The sequence below is a fragment of the Melospiza georgiana genome, chromosome 1 (assembly GCF_028018845.1).
Source record: "Melospiza georgiana isolate bMelGeo1 chromosome 1, bMelGeo1.pri, whole genome shotgun sequence".
In the NCBI taxonomy this organism is placed as follows: Eukaryota; Metazoa; Chordata; class Aves; order Passeriformes; family Passerellidae; genus Melospiza; species Melospiza georgiana.
In genome coordinates, this window is record NC_080430.1 from 101,974,001 (window position 1) to 101,997,126 (window position 23,126).

General features: G+C 39.7%; 1 protein-coding gene across 1 annotated transcript in view; it reads right to left on the minus strand.

Moving 5' to 3' along the window:
* The window catches only part of CEP192 (centrosomal protein 192), a 74,671-nt gene that overhangs the window by 34,760 nt on the left and 16,785 nt on the right, over positions 1-23,126 (minus strand). Inside the window, exons 15-30 of the mRNA XM_058024289.1 lie at positions 22,833-22,955; positions 21,128-21,282; positions 19,596-19,642; positions 18,141-18,273; positions 16,922-17,070; positions 15,660-15,800; positions 15,068-15,404; positions 14,621-14,761; positions 12,118-12,182; positions 11,849-12,040; positions 6,951-7,074; positions 6,693-6,823; positions 4,030-5,047; positions 3,786-3,909; positions 2,542-2,713; positions 375-1,254 (exon numbers count right to left, since the gene is read on the minus strand). Coding sequence (XP_057880272.1) covers positions 375-1,254; positions 2,542-2,713; positions 3,786-3,909; positions 4,030-5,047; positions 6,693-6,823; positions 6,951-7,074; positions 11,849-12,040; positions 12,118-12,182; positions 14,621-14,761; positions 15,068-15,404; positions 15,660-15,800; positions 16,922-17,070; positions 18,141-18,273; positions 19,596-19,642; positions 21,128-21,282; positions 22,833-22,955 — 3,932 coding nt within the window. The remainder of the gene's footprint in view (positions 1-374; positions 1,255-2,541; positions 2,714-3,785; positions 3,910-4,029; positions 5,048-6,692; positions 6,824-6,950; positions 7,075-11,848; positions 12,041-12,117; positions 12,183-14,620; positions 14,762-15,067; positions 15,405-15,659; positions 15,801-16,921; positions 17,071-18,140; positions 18,274-19,595; positions 19,643-21,127; positions 21,283-22,832; positions 22,956-23,126) is intronic.

Below are 23,126 nucleotides of genomic sequence, written 5' to 3' on the forward strand. Positions count from 1 at the left end.
GCCCTCTACTTTCCAGATAAAATACAATGGAATTTCAAGAGCATAACTTGTCTTGCCTAGTTTGAACTGCAGCTAGGATTTCTCTTCCTCCTATGAAAGGCAGTTCTTCATCCTTCACACAAACACAAAACTAATATTGAAGAATGCTGAAATTCTGAGAAATGTTTTTTAAGACCATTATTAGGGGAGCTATAAGAATAGGCACTAAATTCAGAGAACAACATTAAAGGAAAACTAGTAACAGGGTTTGCATAAACAATAATTGCAGTTACAATTAAGATGGTACTAAATGTATTTACTGTAACATAACAACATCACTATCACCATTCCTGTCCACAGCTGTATTTCAAATACACTGTAAAAATCATACTCACCAATACCAGGTGACTTCGACAACTCCCACTCCCTTCCCCCAGCTCCAAGAGGTTGTCCGGTACATGGTTTTATATTTAAGATATTATTATTCCATGAAGTACTGTGTGGATTATAAAGTGAAGCTGCACCCAAAAAGCCAGGACCAACATTTGAACCTAAAGGAATTCCTAACATAAGTGGATTCTCAACATGTCCTCCTGGGATACCAGAACAAGGAAGCCCTGCTGGAAGGCCAAAACCTGCAGCGTTGCAGCCATGAAAGTGAGACAGAACTGCATTTCCTGGAGGTTGTTTAGCTCCCAGGTGCTGTTGTGCAAATGGAGCTGTTGCCAGACAATGCCCTGTAAGCAAGGTGGGGACAGAAGAAGGAATTGCTTGACTCTCAGAGGTAGTGACATGGGATTTAACAGTTGATATATGAACATGCTGTTCACCAGATGGGTTTTGTTTGCATGGCAAACAGGGGTTTAATCCAGAATAAACAGGCAATCCTTGTCTCTGTGCTTTGTTTGTTTGATCCGGACACAGCTCTTGTGCATCCATGTTGACAGAAAGTGGTGGGAAGGTGCAGAGTTGACTTGGTAAAGCTGATTTAACACGGTCTAGCTCTTCATGATTTGCTGGTACATTTGAAGGAATAAATGGAAGCTGATTCATCCTCAGAAAACCTTCTTTGGCCAGTTCTTGGTCCAGTACATGATGAGGTTTTCTTTGAAGACCAGCAAGTTCATTTTCTTCTTGTTCCTGGTCAGTACTAAGTATTGCTTTTTTTCTATTTCTTTGACATGAGCGGTCTTCTAGATTTTCTTTTCTACGTTCCTCCAGAGGAACTGGGCTGGCCTGAATTATTGTTGTGCTCAGTTCACCAGCATCTTCATCCTAGTAAACAAATATAACATGCAGTATCACATATTTAAGAAAAGCAATAGGGTACATAAGACACACGTAATTCTGTACTGCCTGGAAACTTTCCTGTCTGATCATTATTGGGACTGCCATCCAATATAAATAATCAAGTTTGTCTTGTCTGAAGTTTTACTGTTTTAACTGTGACTCTTCACCTTGAAAAAGAAAACTTGCAGCATCAACCTGTTTGCTATCCTTAAGACACATTTTACTGGGTCTGGCTGAGATGGAGTTGATTTTCTCTGCAGCGGTCTCTGTGCTGCTGTATTTTCAGATTTATGTTCAAAACAGCATTGACAACACACCAGACATACTAGACAGATTAAAAAACCCAAAAAACTGAATGGTCTTGAACCAAATCAGTAACCGAAAAGGATTTGAGATGCATGGAAATGCACTGATACAGACATTTTCTTTGTGTGCTCACAAGAAATCATTGAAGTCCAGAGACCTGCCATTTTGACAGGTAGGGTATAGCTGGAATGAGCATTCATATTTACACAGACATGCATGTAAATCAGAAAGGTTCTTCAGGTTTTATCTGTCTATTTTTAAAATTCCATCCACAATTACACACACTTTGGAAAGGGAGAGACGTAACAGATTTCAGATTCCAAGGAATGCACAAATTCAGATAAAAGATTGCCAATTATTTTAATCAGGCTAAGACTGCAAGTCTGAACACAAATTTTACCCTCAGTGCACATTCTCTTCTAAACCAGTAAAAACAGTCAGAATGACTGTCAGAGGTAGAAAATTATAGTTTCAGTCCTGAAAAAAGTAGTCCAAGCTGCATTATGTATTTATAAATATTTCTCCAGAAAAAAAACAAACCAGGAAAATTATTCTCCCAACAGCTGAAGCTGAACAGCAAGGGAGCCTCAGGTATGATGAGAACAATATAGATCCTGCAAAATACTACTGGAATACTGCAGCACATTCCAAGAACAGAATGACTTAATGAGAAACTATCAAAAAGAATTAAAGGAAAAAATACATCAACTCAAACTTTTTCAAAAGTTCCTAGTTCTTTGATTGTTTTACTATGTTTGTATTTATTAGAGTGTGCACATTTAGCAGAGTTGACACCAAAACTCAAATTTCCATATAACTCAGAAGCTGGAAAGAAGAATACCTTCTCCCTATGCACAGCATATCCTAAACTGTTCGAAAACCCTTAAGGCTTTTCTAATTTAGAATTACTTTGACCTATAAATTTTGGTTTGGGGGTAAGGTTGAGGTGCTGGTTTTTTTCCTTACCCAGGATGTCTCTGGACTACGCATCACTGCTGAGTTCTTACGGGCGCTGCCGGATGCAGAGACATAGGTTAACCTGCTCATGCTTGGACTCGAGTAAACAGACTGAGGTACCACATTCTCTTTGCAAGGAGATTCCTGACAACGTGATGGGTAAGTAAAGTCCACTTCAGATCTAAAAAGGAGATTCAAAATATGCCAATAATATATTTTTTTAATGCTGCCATCAAGAAAATCAATGTTACCCATTTCCGATACTATTCTAAAAGTCAACTTAATTAGCTGTTCTGTTAAATGTAGTAGAAATGAGAAATCAGCTCTCAATCTTTACAAGTTCTGGCTTTGATGTACATAAAACACATTTTCATTCTATATAAATCCATATAGGTAAAACATCAGAATTCCAAAACTGACCTCAGATGCCAAGGCCACAGAAGCAACACAACTTATTAAAACAGGTGAATCAATATACTCGTATCTAACTAGATTAAAAAGTCAAATGAAATCATTTAACCTCCCATCACACCATTAGGTTTCCTATTCACTGCTGAGATTCTCTTCATTTCAAACACCTGAAAACACAGGGTCTCTCAGCACTTTGCTCAACAAAAAAAGTTAACATGACAACAATTAAAGCACTGACAATTTTAACCGGACATCCTAAGAGCTATGTAACATGGCTGCAAAAATACATATTCTCCTGCACATATTAATTTCTGAGAAATGCCAGACAGCCTGTAATTCTAATAACACATCCAAACACAAACATTAGTTAAATACCAAACAACGAAGTTCAAAGTTAAGTCAGGGAAATCAGTTGCCTCATCTTATCAGTCTGCACACAACCATTAGCTACTGGCCACGTTAGTGTTTAAGACTGCAAAATTAATTTAGTTGGAATGTTATGACACTTATGTTACTGGAACTCATTTAAGAAACATTGTACTTTCAGTTGCTAAGGTAACCTTAAACCTTGCACACAAGTATGTATCAAAATCGTCAAAAGCCACACAAATATTTCTACCCACCCTCTCCCACAATAAGCAATTATACAAATCAGAGAACCAGATGGAGCAAAATACTTCTAAGTTTAAAAAACACATCTACATTGGTCTATACAAGGTCCAGCTTAATGTATAATGAAGTCTTAGTCTAATAAAGATCACAGTCAACATTCAAACGAACACATGATCCCTCAACAACCTTTATGAAGCACTAATTCTTGTAACCTGCACCAAGAAATTTACCCTGAAAATGCTGTTCCAGAAGTCTCACTAGGAGAAGAGTGAATCAGAGGCGAAGTTGAAGGTCTGAAGCTACACTGCTCACCCTCCAGGTTTAAGTCACATTCAGGTAGAACGGGTTTATGCTCTGGCAAATAAACAAAATTAAAGCACCATATTTATTTATGAACAGGAAACAAGTTTATTGACCAAAAAAAAAAAAAAAAAAAAGCTTTTTCAACAAATAATTCCATCTAGGTTTACTTACCAGTATTAGTCTGGAAAGTTGGGGACAGCTTCTCAAAAGTTACATGTTTTGCATTCCCCCTATGAGGAGTACTGGCATCCTTGTTTCTCTTCTCTGTATTTTGCCTCCTGTCATCACTGTTCAATTTCTGCACAGGCTTGGCTGCTGTAGGACTTACTGAGACACATTTACTCAATTGCTTGGCAGGTTTTAAGTTGCTGAGGGACACAGTATTTCCTGCACTTCTCTCCACTAAATCATTACACGGTTCAGGAACAGCATTTGCTGCTTGATCTGCTGTTTCTCTATCTTCCCCTATACTACATGCATTAGTGAGATTGCTGTTCTGGTAAGCAAGTAGATGTCGCTGTGCCACTTCCAGTTTTGCTGCTGAGAGAATTCCACATGTGTGGGCTTCATTTTCATTAAGTGTCTCTGATCCAATATCAGCATCCATTGACTGTAAATGTTTACGATTCACCAAATCTGACAACTTTTCTGAACACCGAGCATTATCTGCATTTACATCTCTGTGGCTGGGAACACCAGATAGACTAGAAAAGTTCTGACTGTCACCTTCTTCACTGAGATAATCAAGCAATCGCTTCCCTATTCCTTGCTGTTTGCTGTGATTATTGATCCAGTCTTCTGCAAAAGCATCCTTATGTTTCTCTTTACCCACTAAAAAGGTATCAGATGTAAGGTTCTGGACAGATGCTTCATGTTTCACGACACTCTCGTATTCACTTTCACATCTGTTCTCATCTGTTTTTTTGAGGTATTTTTCCATATCAAATGTACTATTTTCCTCATTGCTGGATAATGCCTCATTAGTAGAGAGTTCAGCCTCTTTAACAGCTCTAGGAAGGACACGTGTTCTTTTACTTTTATTGGAGAGTGCCATCATCATAGCAGCTAGCTGGGAAGGTTCAGCACTGGAGGAAGCATTAGCAATAGCATTTGCAATTGTGCTGATACTCAAGACAGAGTCAGAATTATTAGACAAGCTATCCTCAAACTTGCCTTTATGAATTCCATCCTAGAACAAAACAAAATGAGTTAAGCATCACGGCAAAAAACTTTTTGTTTAATGTTTTGTTTTGTGTTTGCATTTTAGGATATGGGACTATATTAACACTCTTCATTGATGCATTTTGAAACACCTGTCTAGAAGGAACGCCGCAACAGGCATTCTCACTCTCCTGATTTTTAAAGTCTACTGCACAAAAGCTTTTCTAGACTAAACAGTAACAATAAATAATTCTTCCTTCTACTAGGAAGACTTAGCTCCTGTGAAACTTTAAAAATCCTAAAATGCTTTATTCAGTTCAGTTGAAAAAACTGGGAGGAAAATCCTATCAGGGACAAACAGCAGAGAAGTTACCATGATCAAATATACAGTAACATCCAAATTAACTTGAAATCATCTGCCTCTATAGAGAGAAGACACAGCTATTCCTACAGCTTTTTCTACTACTCAAGTCTGATTTCTTCTTTAGTTTTCACACTGGCTATTCTTAGCAAAGGGCACAGAGTAGGTAGACAGTTGGAAACTGGGCTCTGGACCTTTCTGTCTCTCTCAGACAGATACAGACTCAGGAAGAATTGAAACCACCTGTCCTCCTGTAGATACACGTGCATGACTTAACAACCTCCTCATCAAAAGACAGATAAAGCACAGAGCAGACATGCACACCATGACTGGACTGAAAACAAGCTTAACTGCCAGGCTCAAAAGGCAGATCAGCAGCACTAAAGTCCATCAGGAGGCCAGTCACTCACTGGTAGAGTATCCTGGGGATCAAGACAGGGGCCAGTACTGTTCAGCAACTTCAATAGTGATGTGGATGATTGGGCAGGGGGTACCTTCAGGAAGTTCCATTATTATACAAAATTGGGAGGTGTGGCTGATAGACCAAGAGAGTCAGCTGTCATTCAGAGGGAGCTCAACAAGACAGAAAGATCGGCTGAGAAGTTCAAAGGGAAATGCGAAGAGCAGCACATAAGGAGGAATAATCCCAGGCCCCTGTACAGGCCCTGGGCCAACCATCTGGAAAGCAGCTTGGCAGAAAAGGACTTGAGGGTCCTGGCAGACAGGAAGTTGACCACAAGCCAGGCAAAGAGCTCAACAGCATCCTGGCCTGCATCAGGAGGAGCGCTGACAGCAGGCTTAGGGAGGAGACACAGACAGGGAAGGTAGGTATCAAGGACTACCAAACTAAAAAGACATTTTTTTCAGACTTGCACCAAGCTTATCTTCTTAAATTCTATCAACTGAAAGATTTTATTCCAATGCTAAAGGTAAGCTGTTTCATTAAAAAAATAGAAGGGGAAGACACAGCTGAAATTCAGAAACTTGATCACAGAACATCAATGGCCTATGAGTCTCTGAAAAACTATGGGCTGACAGACCGAGCAATTCTTAAAGAGAAGTAGGAAGGAAAAGGAAAATGAGATGGTGATACTATCACCTAACTTACTACTACTAATGGATCATGCCATTCTAATCAAACCTACCTAAGAAACAGGGCCACCTACTAGGATTCAAATGATCAATATAAAAAACAGTGAGCTGACGTGAAAGCCAAAATGTAGCTGTATTCAAAGAAACAATAATAATTGGAATAATTTGAATTTTGTTTCAGTTCATAGTTGCACTTTAAAGAAATATACAAGAGAAATACCTTTGCTTTACTTTTGGTAGCAGCTTCTGTATTAATATTTTCACGCATTCCAGCAGCAGAATCCACCCTATGCCCTGAACCTTCAGAGCTGGTAAAATTTGCATGTTTTTTTGTTTGTGCTTCTAAGTCATCTAACAACAACAACATCAAAAAAAAAGCAATTAATTTACAGTAAGGAAATTGTCTAAAAAACCTGCATCCTTGGATACATATGCTCCCTTAATGCCCCATAGAAAAAAAGAGCTGCTCCATAAGTACCTGAAAACACCTCAGACAACTGTGAAATCTCTCGGCCGATGTCACCTCCTGATGAATCAGATGTCATGAGCAAAGGAACAGGCTGCCTCTTCTTCGGGGATGTAATATAGTAACCAAAAGATGGCTATAAAAAATATCCCAGAATACAGCATGAGTGTGACCATGGTCACAAGGGTTTGCAGGATGAGAGAGAGATGAGAATGTTGATTCCATGATCAGAAGGCTTGATTCATTATTTTATGATATATATATATATAACATATGACTACACTAACAATAATAGAAAGAGAAGTTCTCAGAAGGCTAGCTATGCTAAGAATAGAAAAGAATGAATAACAAAGATCTGTGTCTCAGACAGAGAGCGAGAGCCAGCTCTGCCATGAGTGGTCAGTAAATCCAAACCCACATGAGACCAATCACGGATCCACCTGTTGCATTCCACAGCAGCAGATAATCATTGTTTACATTTGGTTGCTGAAACTGCAGCTTCTCACAAGGAAAAGTCCTAAGAAAGGATTTTAATGAAAAGATGTCTGCGACATGTCACATTTTTTTATTTAGTTAAATTAAAAAGAAAAGTGTTTGGAATTTTCTCTGCTGGGCACATGCAGAGGGAAGAACAAGCACTTGAAAGGTTATCTGTTGCCAATCAAAACCTCACTCAAGTGCTGGTGTGGAATGAACAGGGAATTTCTTCACCTGTAGAACATAAAATTCTATCATACCACTAAAACAATCTTACAATATAAGAAAATGCAAAAACAATGCAAAGAAAATTCAAGTCCGAACAGCTGAGTTTCAGGAAAAGCCCATGGACTGAAGATGTTCCTCTTTGCCATCTCTGAAAGTCCTTTTTGGTCCTGAAACAGGTTTGCTGCAGAAAAATGCATCAATAGTTATCAGAAGTCCATTGACAGTCATAAAACAATTTCTAACAATTTTGAGACAACTTCTGGAATGTCCTGGCCACAGCCCTTTATTGAACAACTTGGGCTGAAGCTAATTTTTGGCCCTTCAATGCTTCAGAGCTGCTGCCAGCTATTTCAACCCTTTTCATTTAATTTTTCTTTTTTTTTTTTTTCAGAAAGAGCATCAGCAGCAGCAACAGTGGAGCATGAGAAAGGCCCTGGGAGGCCCTGGCCCATGTGGATGGTGGCCCAGGACCGGAAGGGGGAAGTGAAACCCCCAAACCCATCAGGAGGCCGGGAGGTGGCCCTGGCCCAGGGACCCGAGCCCAACAGCCCAGGCCCAACCCATGAGGCAGGCTCTGCCTCGCCACAGGCCTGCACTCCGCTGCCAGTACAATGGCAGAACGAGTGACGAGTGGCCAAACTCTTCTTTTCCCCAAAATCACCAAGGCATGCCAGCAGCAGGGGAATAGAAGCTGTCCCAAGAATCTTCATCTCGGGCCTAGGAATGTTTGTTCCCCACAGCAAACAAGCCATGATCGCTTCCTGCTGTGCCCTCTGCCTCTGCAATGCAAATGCAGATGATGTTGCCCCCATCTGCCTCACGGCACCACGCCAACCTCCTCTGGCCTGGGACCGGGGGCAGAACTTTCAGGACCCACCTGTCCCTCACCGCTGGGGTGCACGAGGGGCAGGAGAGACGGCAACCTCTAAGGGGCAATCCCCGAACAGACACCCCCCAGCCCCCCAAGAAGACTGATTTTGAACGCAAGCAGACCGGCTGCACCCACAGCCAGCTGGCGAGCCACACCTCCTCCACGGAAGGAGAGGCCGGCGGCCGGGGGCCAGGGCTGCTGCTGCAAGGGCAAACGGCCCGAGCTCGAACAAGCCGCCGCAGCAGCTGCCGGGGGCGGCGGGACCGCGGGCAGCTCCGAGGGTCCCGCAGGCTTGGCGCCGTTTTCAGCATCATCCTGAACAGGGACTGGCTCGGTGGAAGGCAGTGAGGGGGCCGGCGGGTCGCTGACCTCAGCTGCAACCTCCAGCATCGGCGCTGCGGGTGAAGGCGCGGCCGTGGGAAGTGGAGGAAGCGGCTCCGGATCGCGGTTGCCTAGCATCAGCGGCGCAGGTGCAGGAAGCGGTGTTCCGGAGCTCTCAGGCGGGGCCGCCGCGCCCACAGGCTCTGCTGGAGAAACGGCCACGGGACGGGCCACGCGGGGAAGCGCCCGAATCCACGGGGCGGTGTTCGTGGCGCTGGCCGGGGCGGCGCTGCCCACTCTTCATCCCCCAGAGAGAGAGAAGAGGGGGAGAAAAACGGCTCCATGTGAGCATGCTCCGAAAACGCAGTAAAAAAAACTTCAGCTATGGGCAAAACTTCGCCCCCTCGCCGGGATGCAGGGGGGCTGGGAAGCAGCAGATCGTCCCCCTCCAAAGGGTCTGCTCCCGCTGGAGTCGGGGGAAATGGGGCGAGCCCGTTGCAGTTAGCAATTCAGGGAAAAACAGCTGCTTTCCGCTTCAAGACCAGGAAGAGTGCCTTAAATGTTAGGTAAATTCGGGGGTGTCCGAATCCACGGTCCAAAAGGAATTGGAAAATGAATTCCATGTACTCCCATACAATGTGCATACAGCACATTCGTACAAAAGCCAAAAAGCTTTGCCTATCGAAAAAACTCATGTAAGTGTCTCTCTGCCAGGACAATTCCAAGAATTCCATCCTCTTCACCCCATTTTGCCTTTCTCTGAAGGGGAGAAAGGAACCTTGGCCTTGGTGGGAAGACCCCACCACCTTTGCAGCCATAATCTGCGAAGGCCAGGATCATCAGGAAGGGAAAAGCCTACAGTACCTTGTGACAGAGTCCAAAATTCTTTGGCCAGCTGCATGGTGCTGCTGAGCTTTCCGGCCATCTTCCTGGAGTCTTTTCAGAAGGTTCTCTTTTTGGTCAGCCTTGCTGTGAACTCTGTCCAAATCAGGATCTTCAGTTCTTCCACTCCTGGCTAGAATCCACTTCTGTGGTCACTTGTGAAGCAACCATCAATGCCACACATTCGAGTTTACCCAGTGCAGCAATTGCTCCTCTGGGGTCTCACCAAGTGATGATTTCCGCTTCAGTCACTCAGGGTCACCAATTGTGACCGTGGTCACAAGGGTTTGCAGGATGAGAGAGAGATGAGAATGTTGATTCCGTGATCAGAAGGTTTGATTCATTATTTTATGATATATATATAACATATGACTATGCTAAAAAGAATAGAAAGAGAAGTTCTCAGAAGGCTAGCTAAGAATAGAATAGCAAAGAATGAAAACAAAGGAGCTCTCTCTGACTCTGTCCGAGAGAGCTCAGTCCTTGATTGGCCATTAATTGTAAACATCTAAGAGGGGCCAATCACAGGTGGACTTGTTGCATTCCACAGCAGCAGATAATCATTGTTTACATTTGGTTGCTAAACTGCGGCTTCTCACAAGGAAAAATCCTAAGAAAGGATTTTAATGAAAAGATGTCGGCGACACATGAGTAAATTGAATAATGAACAAACAGATTCAATACACTTGCAAAGCAGTTTTGGCCCACAGTGCTTGCTTGGTATACCTCTCATACTACTAAGAAATAATGTGGCATTGCAAATGCCCAATCTGAACACATACACTGCACTTCCCATACACAGATAAAATAAACTAACAACTGGCATGGCTGAACCCCAGCTAGGGACTAAGTACCACACAGCTGTTTGCTCACTCCCCACCTTCTCCCCACACAAAGAATTGGAAAGAACAGACAAACCTTGTGGGTTGAGATAAGAACAGTTTAATAACTGACACAAGAATAAATTACAACTATAATATTGGTAATGAAAAGGAAGGAGAGGGGAATAACACCCAAGAGAAACAAGTGGTGCACAACACAATTGCTCACTGGCCAAAGACCAACACCCAGCCTGTCCCTGAACAGTGATCCATGGCTGCCAGCCAACTCCCTCCAGTTTACAGACTGAGTAGAATGTTCTATGGTACAGAATATCCCTTTGGTCAGTTTGGGTCAGCTGTCCTGGCCGTGCTCCCTCCCAGTTTCTTGTGCACCTGCTGCACTGGCAGAGCATGAAACACTCCCAAGTCCTTGACTTAGAGTAAGCACTACTTAGCAACAACAAAAACATCAGTGTGCTATCAAGATTATTCTCATACTAAATCCAAAACACAGCACTGTACTAACCGCTACAAAGAAATCTTAACTCTATTCCAACTGAAACCAGGACACAATTTACGTCTACCAGTTACTCAGAATAAAGAAATAAAGTACATCACATCATCTCTGCCTGAAGGCATGGTCTGCCACTAAGCCTTGGAATGCTTAGGACAGACTCTAACTCTGCCAACTCCAAAAATTCCTCATGATACAAGTGAATTACACAAGCATGTGTGACCACTTCTCATTCTACACACTTCCCCACCTTTTTTTTTTTATGAAACACAGATGAGATCCTGTCTACCAATAGTAGAAGAGAGAAGCGTCAGTTATCCACCAGATGTAAGACATATACAGGGGTTGGTAAGTCAGAATCTAAATGACTACATTTTCACTGAAGTTGGGCACTGCCCAGATAGCACATCAGCTATCAACAGCCACTCAGAGATGCCCTCACTGTTTAAATACCCTTGTCTGACTAGCATTTCACTCAACTGTGTGGGTAATTTGCTGGGACCTCCAACATGCCTCCTGTATATGGTGTACTTTTCTCCCTCTAATCCTACACATAATTAGTTCCTGACCAAAAGGCAAAGATTAACATTCAGCAATAACACCAGGCAGCAGTTCACATCAGAAATTCCAGTAGGAAACCAGTCAACCCACACCTGTAACACACAGAATTTCCTTCCTAAATCAACTTAGAAAATTAGATCTGATAAAGAACTGTTTACAAAATAACAAAACCAGTACTAGCTGCCGTTTGTCTTGTCTTTTCCTTGTTTCTCAATACTAACATTTAGATACATACCCGTTTCACATCACTGCCTCCACCAAGACATCCAAGAGCTTCAGATCTCTGACCAAAGAACTCCCCCAAAGACAAACGTAAATAGCTGGCATCTTTATGAAGATCAGATGTTCTTGGCAGAATGAAGCTATTAGCAGATCTCCATGAAGTATTTGCTAATTCAGATGCATTTAGACTGCCTGCCTTTCCTGCCTGCAACCAAAGAGATTTCAGAAGTTGTAATTTGTAAATAAGAAAACTATTTTGTTTACATTGAGGTCATTAGTTACCTGCATGAGCCTGTGTGCTTTCTCGAATTCTTCCTGGTCTTGTGCAATCATAGCTGCTGCTTCAGCTTAAAACCAAAGAGAATATTTATTAAAATAAAGCAAAAGTTACCAAGTACCATCATTACTATTTGTCATCATTAACTCAATTTGATGGAAAATTATTGCACATAAAATTCTAGGCCTGAGACAGTCTGGGGCACAGTAGGAGTTATTCAATCCCAGTTTGGTGAGAAAAGTTATACGAAATTAGTTTTAAAGGAGTTCTTGCTGGATCTTTAGAAGCCAAAGTAAAATCAGCATTTAGCTAATTAACTTAGTGGTAAATAAAGAAAGTTTCTAACAGCCTTAGCCCCAGGCTAAACTAGAACTTTTTATAGGTTATGATACCATACTAGCGAGAACCAAACATCACATGGCTAACTCAGATCAAACCTTTACTATATTTGAAGTTGAAAATTTTTTCCATCAAGGTGGTACCTTTGAATTGGTGCAAAAGAAAGACACTGGCTTGTACCTATTAATGAAAAACCCATGCAAATTAACAGGCTAAATAACCCAATCTTATTTTTGAATTCAAATGCCTGTACTATTTTCACAATTATCATCTACAGAACAACTAACACTTAAGAATCTCTGCACCAAAATGTGAAAAACTGATCAAGAGATACTACTCTACTACCTGACCGCAATGTAAACGCATCATTAAGCTCATCAAAACTTCAAAAATACATGTCCTTGTACACAGATCATCCCTAGGCATAGAGAGCAAAAGTTGAGAATGCATGCAAACTTGTAAGGTGAATACAGCTGTTATCCATAAAACTACTCATGGGAAGTCACAATACACACTCTGAGGAAAAAACAGAGTTGACAAAGTTGGAATACATCTTCATTGAGCAATCCAAGTTCATCCCCCAAAGGCACTGTGAATGACATGTTGTTATATTCAACTCTCTGACAGCAGCAGTTCTTTATCTTCTATATGAGCCCTAAAGCCCCAAGAGACTTTCTGAAGCACCCAACACTGTCAAGTGAGCATTCCTGCACTACTCCATACAAGACCACACTGTGTGCACAGTTTGCTGACAGAGACATGTCATAAATGAGAGACCAAAGAATCAGATGTAACATGTCCTTTCTGTCCTTACAAATAAAATTTCTTCAGCTGTCAAACACCACTGCAGACAGACAAGCAGAGTAGCAGCCAGAAAAATGCCAACCACGTGGAATCTGTCAGTGCGTTATCATCTACCATGCAAAGAGGTAAGCTCATTGACTTGAAAGCCGAAGTTTTTAAAAACCTATCAGGTGGAAAAACGTAAGTAGACTTGGAAAAATTTATAACAGTCAAATATTCTAATCACCTGACAAGTCCAGTCTAAGATATAGAAGGTGTCTGAAATATAATGATTCTGAAAAATCATGGGAGAGTTCTACATTACTCACATAGTAGATGGGAAAGTGTCACCCAAATGATATTGACTTGACCCATCAGAAAACCACTACAGTGCTGAAAAACATTACTTCAACCAGTCAACCCTGTTTGATCATTCATTCAAAATAAACAACATTAGACATAATTTGCTTTGAAAGAAAGAAGAATCTTGAGTGGACCATGGACATCTTGAGAATATATTAGCCCACCTACATGTCAGCTTCAGAAATTAGGAGAGATTAGGAGAAATGCTGTTGCACACATTGCTTGAATCTCTTACAAAACAGATGAACAGATGACATTTTGGTGCTAAGGAATCAATTTGCCTATAGCACTGCATGTGTACTATCCAAGCCTGTATGACAAAGATATAGACTCCCATGAAGATCAGTCTGATATAGCTTAAGGATAATAAACAACTTTTTAAGTAAACAGAGGTACAAAAAGCCTGGAACTCAAGGGAAGATGAGAGTCCCCAAGTCCCTCAAAAAGCTCCAATATTTTTCAGTACCATCTTTAAGCATCAAGACATTAACAATCAAGACATTGTGAAATCAAGGGATTTCACAAAAAATCAGCAGCTAGCCAAATCTCTCAAATTTTGACATTGTAACTGCATCTATTTGACATTGTATTAATTCCTCATTGATAATTATTTCCTCTCTTTTAAGCATCACTCAACACAAAATTACTCTTCTTCTCTTTTTCTTGCAAGAAAGGAAAACAATCATTAAAGTCCAAAGGAAAAACTGTGGAAGTGAGAGGAGTTGCCTCAGCTCATACAGTAAGTACCAATGGCAAATGTTAGAATGCTTTTTGTTTTGTTTTAAAACACACTTCATGGGAAGAGTAGGGTACACAGCAAGAAGCTATGTACTATAAATAATGATATAATATCACTACAGATTACTATCAGCATCAGCTTTCAAATAATTTGTAGTATCTAAAACCTGGAGTGTTTGTAACACCAAATACTGATTTGTTGAAGTGAAAAAAAAAAAAAAAGGAAAAAAGCTTACTTAACATTATTACAGACAACAAGAGTTAACTAAAAAGATGATTACATACAGCCAGTAACGAATTCCTCATTTCCTTTATCATCCTCAGACATATTTAAATCTTGTTCTTCATCAAATGCAGTATAATATGCAAGATCAGTCACCCATTTGCCCTCCTCATTTTGATAGACAATGCTGTGTGGCAAATCACCTAAAAAATACATCAAATGCTGCATTATGGATTAAAATAAAAAAGGGATACGGCAAAAGTTGCTCCAACTGCAAGCTTAAACTAATTTCATCAGCAAATAAGTAACAGTTAAGTACAATATACAACAATCAGAAAACAATAGCAAGTCAGACTTAATTCATGCTACATTGTTTTTTATTACCAAGTCCTACAACTAAATAAAAATGCCTAGCTTACAATTTTATTTCTTTTTCCATGCAACAGAATATGGTCACAATTGCATGGACAGGTTTAATGTAAGGATAGGTTGTATGTAAAGCATCCTACCTTTGTCTGTTGTAGCTAAACTTAAGTTCTCATAGCTGTCCCCAGCTGGAGACAGGTAAGTATCAGGAAGACCAGCTTTACATTGAGTTGCATCTGCCTGAGGCGCATTTGCACTAGGAAGCTCAGGAGTGGTGTCACGTCCCAAAAATCCTCTTGCTGTGTGTAGCACTTCTGCATCAGAATAAGTAGCCTGACAGACAGAGGACTCCAGTTCTTGCTTTGGAAGGACATCTGAGACATCAGCTTTATGGCTGTCCATGCACTGGAGGTACAGGGAATCTAATCGCAGCTCAGCAGCTGTGCGGGAATCCAGCACATCCTCAGCAGTCACCAAATTCTTTGAAAACAATAATCATTTGAAAAGTGACAGAAGCACAGTTATTAACTGCATGTATTAAAAGTTCTAGATACAAAACAGTCCAAGCTGACTATGTTTGAAAAACAGGTATAGAACCAAAGTGGTATTATTAATTTTTTGTAAAGGAAGGTTGGGTGGTTAGCTAAAGATCTAACAAGTTTTCAAACACACTGCCATCTTCTACTACAGACTTACTCTACATGAATAATAGGAATTTAAATGGCAATTTCATACCATTTCCTGCACTGCTCTGGGCAGCGTTTGTTTTTGCACAGGACGTCCAGTTATCCCTTCATTTTGTGAATCTTCATCACTAGCACTTCCAGAGTCTGTTTCAGTCACAGCCCCATAACCGGCAGAATCCTTAAAGCTCTCCTTTAGATAAAAATTATAAAACATTTACGTAGATTAGATATTTAAAAAAAAAAAAAACAAAAAAAACAAAAAAAAAAAAAAAAACCAAAACAAAAAAAACACTACAGGGCCTTTTAGAATACTAAAAAATTCTCTGGTAGAAAAGAGATCAATGATTCTCTGTTCACTCATACGACACTGCCATAGCCAGCACCTCTAGTTAGCCTCTGCCACCAAGAACAGTTCGTGGCCATGCCAATCCATAGATGTACTTGCAAGGGCATACACAACAAGAGGATGGGAAGATCTTTTCTTATTCCTACTACATCTTTTCATTCCCTTTAACAAGGGTTCTGTGTTATTCCCCTTTCACTCCTAGCTGACCCATTGTTGGATGAGGGGTCCAAATCAGACTCAGAGCCTTTTGCACCTACCCTACTGTCTATCTACAAGGCAGGGACATGTTGCACAGAGAAGCCCTGAGAGCAGAGCTCTGCTATTCTCACTTTTAAAACCACTTATCCCTTCCTTCATGCACCGCTGTAACAAACTGCAGCCTATCCAAACTACTTGAACAGGGTTAACATCACTTCCCAAACAGCCTGGAAACTCTGATGTCAGTTGGGAAATTTCTGAAATTTCAGAAGCTGCAGTTTAACTGTTTAAATCACACTTTTCCACTCTGGTCAATCATGAGACTGCCAGGATGACAATGACTGTTGCAAAGCCAAGAAAATGGAAAGGCACTTAATCCCTGGCAACTCATTTGGAATGGAGCTAACTGTTGCTCAAAGGCAAACCACAAACCAGCCTGTTACTGCCCTACATTTAACTTCCACATTATCTACCAATTATTTAAGAGAATTATTGACTCTCCTGGAAAGACAAGTCTCTGTGTCACTTTAAAAGACCTTGGACATTGTTATGCAAGATGAAAAACAAGTGATTAAAATTATTATTTATAAATTTGTATCATCAAAAAGAAGTGCCAGCATGTTGCCTTAATACCTATAGAAACAAAAAAAGGAAACCAAAAAGACCATTAAAAGTAACTCTGTTTAGAATACCAACAAATATAATCACTGAAAATTTAACAAGTTTAAGAGCCATTGGGCATGCTGAGCTTTGAACTTTAAACCTACTTTTAGTAAGACATTTTCAGACAGCTTCAGTGCTGCACAGTGTTCTGAGAGGTTTTGCAGGTTGGTGTCTCTTCTTATTTCTGGTTGTATCAGCTGCTCAAAATACGCTTCTAGTTTGTTATCAAATTCTTCATCATCAATATCCTCACCTATGAGAAGAGAAGAAAATATCCTTTTCATTTAAACAGACATATCACCTGATATACTACCAAAACAATTCCATAATTTACACTGAATATTGAATTGCATGATAAAAACAAAAAGACCAGTTAGGTTCACCAGTACTGGAACCCTGAATAGGCAAATATTTCCAGCTAACAGCTACCAACTCTTCAGAGGGCAACCAAAAGTAACTTCATCTTCTTGAGTGTAAAAAACAACCCAACAGTATTTTTACTCAGCAAACTATTAACTTAATTTTTATTATGCTAAACTCTCAAGTGAAGTTATGCAACAAGAAAGAACAAAACAACTTCAAAAGACAGCCATGACATACGTAGATGCCATGGGAGAAATGCAGTAACTTTACTGCAAGGGTACCTCATCTCACAACAGTAACCCTACTGATCTCTCTGCCTCCCCCATTGGTACATCCAAGAACATGCCCTGTCATCCTTCATGTCATGGGCAAAGTCAGCTGCACTAATGAAGAGCATGTTTGTCCTCCTGCACCAGCCCCTGGAAGGGCACAAAAAGTTCAAAAGTCTTAGTGATCTAGAACTCATGCACTCACTTTTATGCCTGCAAGTAAATTAGACTTAAAACTCAGACGTTACCGCACACATGCAGCATCTAAAGAGAGGTGAACTCAAACTCAAGTAAAAGTCCTTTTTAACTGCATGGGTGTGCTCTTCACTACAGAATTTTATCTCTACTGAACTGAACTGAAAATGTAAGTAGAGTTACCACTTTATTAAATCAATGCTGATGTTGCCACTTCTATCTTTGCTTCACAGTAACTGAGCACTATTGTTTAGTTTTTTAGATTAAAATTCCAATTGTGATCTTCTCTGACAAATTCCATAGCCATCTACTCCTGTTACAATTTAAAAATAGTCAGCTTTCCAAAGAACAGTTTTCTTTAATATTGTTATACTACTTTTTTATCAAGCACAATCTGATATTAGATTCTGTTTTACTTAAGTATTTTTCTTCTCAAGTATGCAATAACATTGAGACTAATTCTGACTCAGCTACCAAGAGTTATAAACACACCTACCAGTGGAATCTTCATCTGTGCTTAGAAGAGATGAGAGTTTCTCATTCTCCAAAAAACTTGAAAGGCTATTGCTAAGGTGAACACCTGAGATAACACCTTCCATCAGCTTTTCAGAAGGTTCAGATGGACCAACCTGTGAAAAGCACCCATAAAGAAATGTTTCTAGAAATTACTAACTATTGTATGAATTCAGTTAATATAAATAATTAATGAGGTGAATAATATTGCAAAACTCTGCATACACTTTTTTTACTTATCCTAGGAAACACTCCAGTTCCAATGGACTTTGCCTGCTAGCTTCCAGAATGGACGCATGCAAGAAACATAGGAAGCATAAAAGGGGAAGAGCAAAAAACCATCTGAAGGATACCAAACTTAAGAGATCTCAAAATAAAAAACTGAAACATTGGATTAGAGTTTACACTTGAAAAAACTGTTCTCCATCATTCATTGAGCTGCAATCCCAACTTTAATGTACAAAGACATCTCTCACTAGTTTCCTGCGCTGTTAAAACAGAGCCTCTTCAGAAATGGTACACACAGATCCAACTTTTGTTGGAAATTTCTCCAAAGGAGCACACTGAATTACTCAAAAAGCAATATTTCAGCTGAATCTAGTTAACTGCAAATACTTTATCTTTTCTATAGCTGAATGATTTTTAAAAACAGCATGATATAATGTCTGCTATGGATTTAGTCTCATATTCTTTGTGATGAACAGATCTTTGACACAGCAAAAAAAAAGTCCAAGTTCATAAAGTAAAGAATTTGAAAGGAAAATGAATTATGGTTTTCAGAAGACAGCCAGCAAGCATTCAACTGCAACTCACTGACCACTGTGGCCCCTACAAAAATCAAATGACAGAAAACTAAATCAGAATACTAGCTGACACATTAAGGAGTATGTATTGGACAGCATTTGGTTGCAGCCTGATGTGTATTTTCTACAAGGAACAGGAAACTCCCCCATTCCTGTCTGCAGTGGGTCTCTGTGACCAAAACTCTTAGCATCTCTAATACAGTAGATAAAAACAGGTGAAGCATAACCCTACCTGTCAATACCAGCAGCTATTTGCTAGCTCTGGATTGTGTACTTCAATTTCCAAAACCACTACAAAAGAATTCCTCAAAAGATGCTTCACTAAGACAGACTACAACTGGCATAAAATGCAAGGTCCATACAGTGACAAAGAACTACAAGACAGTGGAGGCTAGGAACAAACAACAGTTTTCACAGCTGAGGAATATTAGATGCAGTCATGTTCACACGGTACTAATGAAGTGATCTGCAAAATGAAGGCAAAGTGAGTCATGACAGCACCTTTAAAACACAAGATATACACCGTATAAAACAATAAACACAGCTCCATTCCTTCCTCCTCCTCTCACAGAATTAAATTTATTAGATTAATATTAAAAAACATTTCATTTCACTGTATTTGGAAAAGTTTTTACCTTGCTGTTTTTAACATCTGGGAGAAAACATATTCCAGTTGGCAAATCTGAAACATAAGAAAGTGGTGTAGAGCAGTATTTTAGTAGTAAAACATGAGAACATAAGTGCTGACTATTCTCCAAGTTTAAACTGAGCCTCTGGAAGGTCTTGGCATACACCATAGAAGTAACCCAAACATACAGATTACCACAACACTAAACCTTGTACGTTCTTAAGACAATGATCTAAAGCATCTTGTTAAATAGGCAGAGCTTCATCAGGGCTAGAACTCTAAAAATGATCAAAGTTATTTATTGCCTTAAGGATTTCCACAAGGCAGCACAAGAAAGCAAGGAGTCCCAGTTTGTGCTAGCAGAAAGAGGAACAAGGGTTCTGTTCCACTGCTGCATTTCATCTATTGGACCAATTCTTGTTTTGGATCATTTAAAGCAGCTTCCAAATGTCTTTCAGATCTGCATATAATCCAGGTGGAAGTCCCACATGACAGAGAACAGTTTAGACTTGCACACACAAATTTTAGCAAAAAAGTTTGTAATTCTTTAGTAATAGGTGTGAATAGAAGACAATTTTCAAATAATTTCCAAGTTAAAATCAACTAAATCTGCCTGGCCACCATCAAGTCCAAACACTGGGCACTCTCAGTTTTCAAAAGCATCACCATTTTCTTGCCAGTTACTAACACTTACTCAAGACTACAACAACAAAGGACTGGAGCCAACACTTCCCTGTTAGAAGTGGATTTTATAAGTGTATTTATATTACAGGTCACAGTACTTTATCATTGAACATTATCTGTCAAAATCATTAATACTTCACAAAAACCTATACAAATACTCAAAGCTTGGAAAAGGAAAATGTCTAAAAGTATATATTTACTAATTGTATTTACTGACTTTTAAAGGACAAGTAGAATTTATTCACAGAACTGGCATTAGCAAGAACCCCAGACAAGCTTAATATCAGTAGCCATACTATTAAAATTAATGTGAGAATATTCTTTTGTTTCCAGTACTCTACCCAGACTTCAGAAAAAGTATCGTTTTCACAGCAAGTACTCAAAACTATTTTTTCATGTATAACCCCACTAGAGGGGCATGCTTCCAACACCTACACCAGCAATTAAGGACATCTATTACAGGTTGGAATGGGGCAAGAGAAGAGATGCTAGCTAAAACATAAACTTGCAGCCTCACACTTACTGAAATAGAAGGGGTAGAGAACAAGCTACATACACTTCTTCCATAAAGTTCCTGAACTAAGTCAGATTACTACTGGCATTCTATTTATGGTACTATATAGCAAACACTTTTTTCAACAACTTGCTGTATAGCTTTGTACTTTGAGGAGAACTCAGAGAACATGTCAACCACAAGCTTTCTCTGTTTTCAATTTGCTCAAATCCAAGAGGCTTTTTTTCAAAACCCATTTATAATCTGCCATAAAACAGTGAAAGGGTCAAAAGAAGACATCTGCAGTATAAAAAGCTAATTACAGTGAGAGTAAGTACACAATTTTTCTCAAAATGTAATACCTTTCAATTGTTCAACAGGCAAAACTTCACGTAAGGTACTTTGACTGTGATTTGAATGTTCAACGACATTCTGAGGTTGCTCTCCATATATTGAGTGGGATTCTTTCAAATTAACACAGGATGGCTGAAGGTCTTCAATTTGGGTAGCAATTTCCCTAGAAAGAGAATTATTTAAATGAAAAATCAGTTAGCTACACAGACCATCATCTCTTGTGATAAAGATTTGATACATTCTCCAATTCCTTTGTCTCAGTCTGTTGTTTCCAATATAGGATAGATTCTAGAGACCTGTCATTTTACAATAAAAGAATACATATCAAAATTACAAGGACTTCAGCATCACAATCTAAACTGTGAAACAAATAGTGAAATTTCATGCAAAACATGCCTCTCTACCTATTTGTTCCTCTCTTTGATTTCCATAAAAAGAGGGATAAGTATAAGGACAAAAGGGCTTACTCTGGCCAAGTTCCATGATCCATTTGAGACCAAGACAAACACTAGGCAAGATTTTGCCAAGTTCACAATATCACCATTTCTGTTACACTCAATAAAGGACAAAATTATAAAGAACATGAGTTACTGAAATTGCATGTCATTAAATAACAGCTTTTGCAATTATGCAGGAAAGTTATCCTTCGCTTCTGGTTTTACAGAACATCCACACAGGCTTATAAACTAATCATGCCAGATGTTAAAGTTTCATACTTTTGCTTCAGTATTTCAAGTAAATAAATAAAACTAACATTTGAAAGTCTAAAACACAACTAGTCCATGTTCTGTATTTTGTTTTCTTTCTTGAGTACAATCAAGGCACTGACGCTGTCTCAAATCTTATGTTCGTTGTTTTGATTGAGCCCCACTGCCTGGGGCTCAATTTTATCAGTGAGAGAGGCACACAGTACAGTTTGTGTCACAACAGCAGCACATCTGGCCTTGGTCAGAATATGCAACAGCTTCCAACACTTCCACCACTCAGCAATGCTTTCTCAAGTGTATCTCTAACAATAACTATTTCCTAAGAAATACCAATCACTGAGGCTACAAGAAAAGCAAATTTAATAGAAACTGTTGCTCCTTCTGTAAGCAAGCTGCCTGATACTTACTCCAAACATATTTATATCAGTGCAGAATGCTGTTCTCACACATGACACGAACCAGAAACACCAGCTTAGTTCTAGATTATGTAAAGCAAACTAGATAAATACAGGCCAAATTCAGGTAAGTCAATTAAATAATCATGCTTAGGACATTTTAAATTAGTATGACAACAAAACAAAACCTCACAGTCTAGGAAACATCCCTTGTGAAGATTTCGTTCCTGTCACATATATGAAGTCCAATTAATCAATCAAACAGCAGAATGCTGCTGATGTAGGGCTGCACTGGCTAAGTGGCACCAGCCACTGAGTGGAAGGCCACTGGGTGCTTCCACGTGGCCCAGCACTATCCCCCTTCAGAAAACACAGAGGAGCTGGTTTTGTATGAAAAGCTGCCCAGGCTGCCAAACACTGTGAGCTAACAGGCCAAGGCACAGCTGAGCTCTCCACTTACTGCAGGCCAGTAGTAAAAGCTGCTGCTTTCAACTCTGCAACCCAATTCTGAAATAGCCCATCATTAGCCGTATAGTACATATAAATCTATATACTAACTTACACTGTGCCTGCATTTTAGGACAGAATTAGATTTTAACTACCTCACTTACATGTCATCATGAAAACAGAGGGCAACTCTTTCCATTGGCTCAGGATGTGACTGACTACTGTGAGAAGATCTGGATAGAGGTGAATGTTTCCCTTCTAAATAGGATGCACAGTCATCAGGAAGCCTGTAAATGTGGGGCAAAAAATCACACATCAGAGTCATTCTAATATGCACTGCTCCTGTTTTCCAGAAAATTGGCGGGGGAAAAACTCGTATTTGTGACTACTTATTTCCTGTAAGTTAAGTTATTGCAATATTATAGCTAATCTGTATTTATATATGTATCCTGAACACT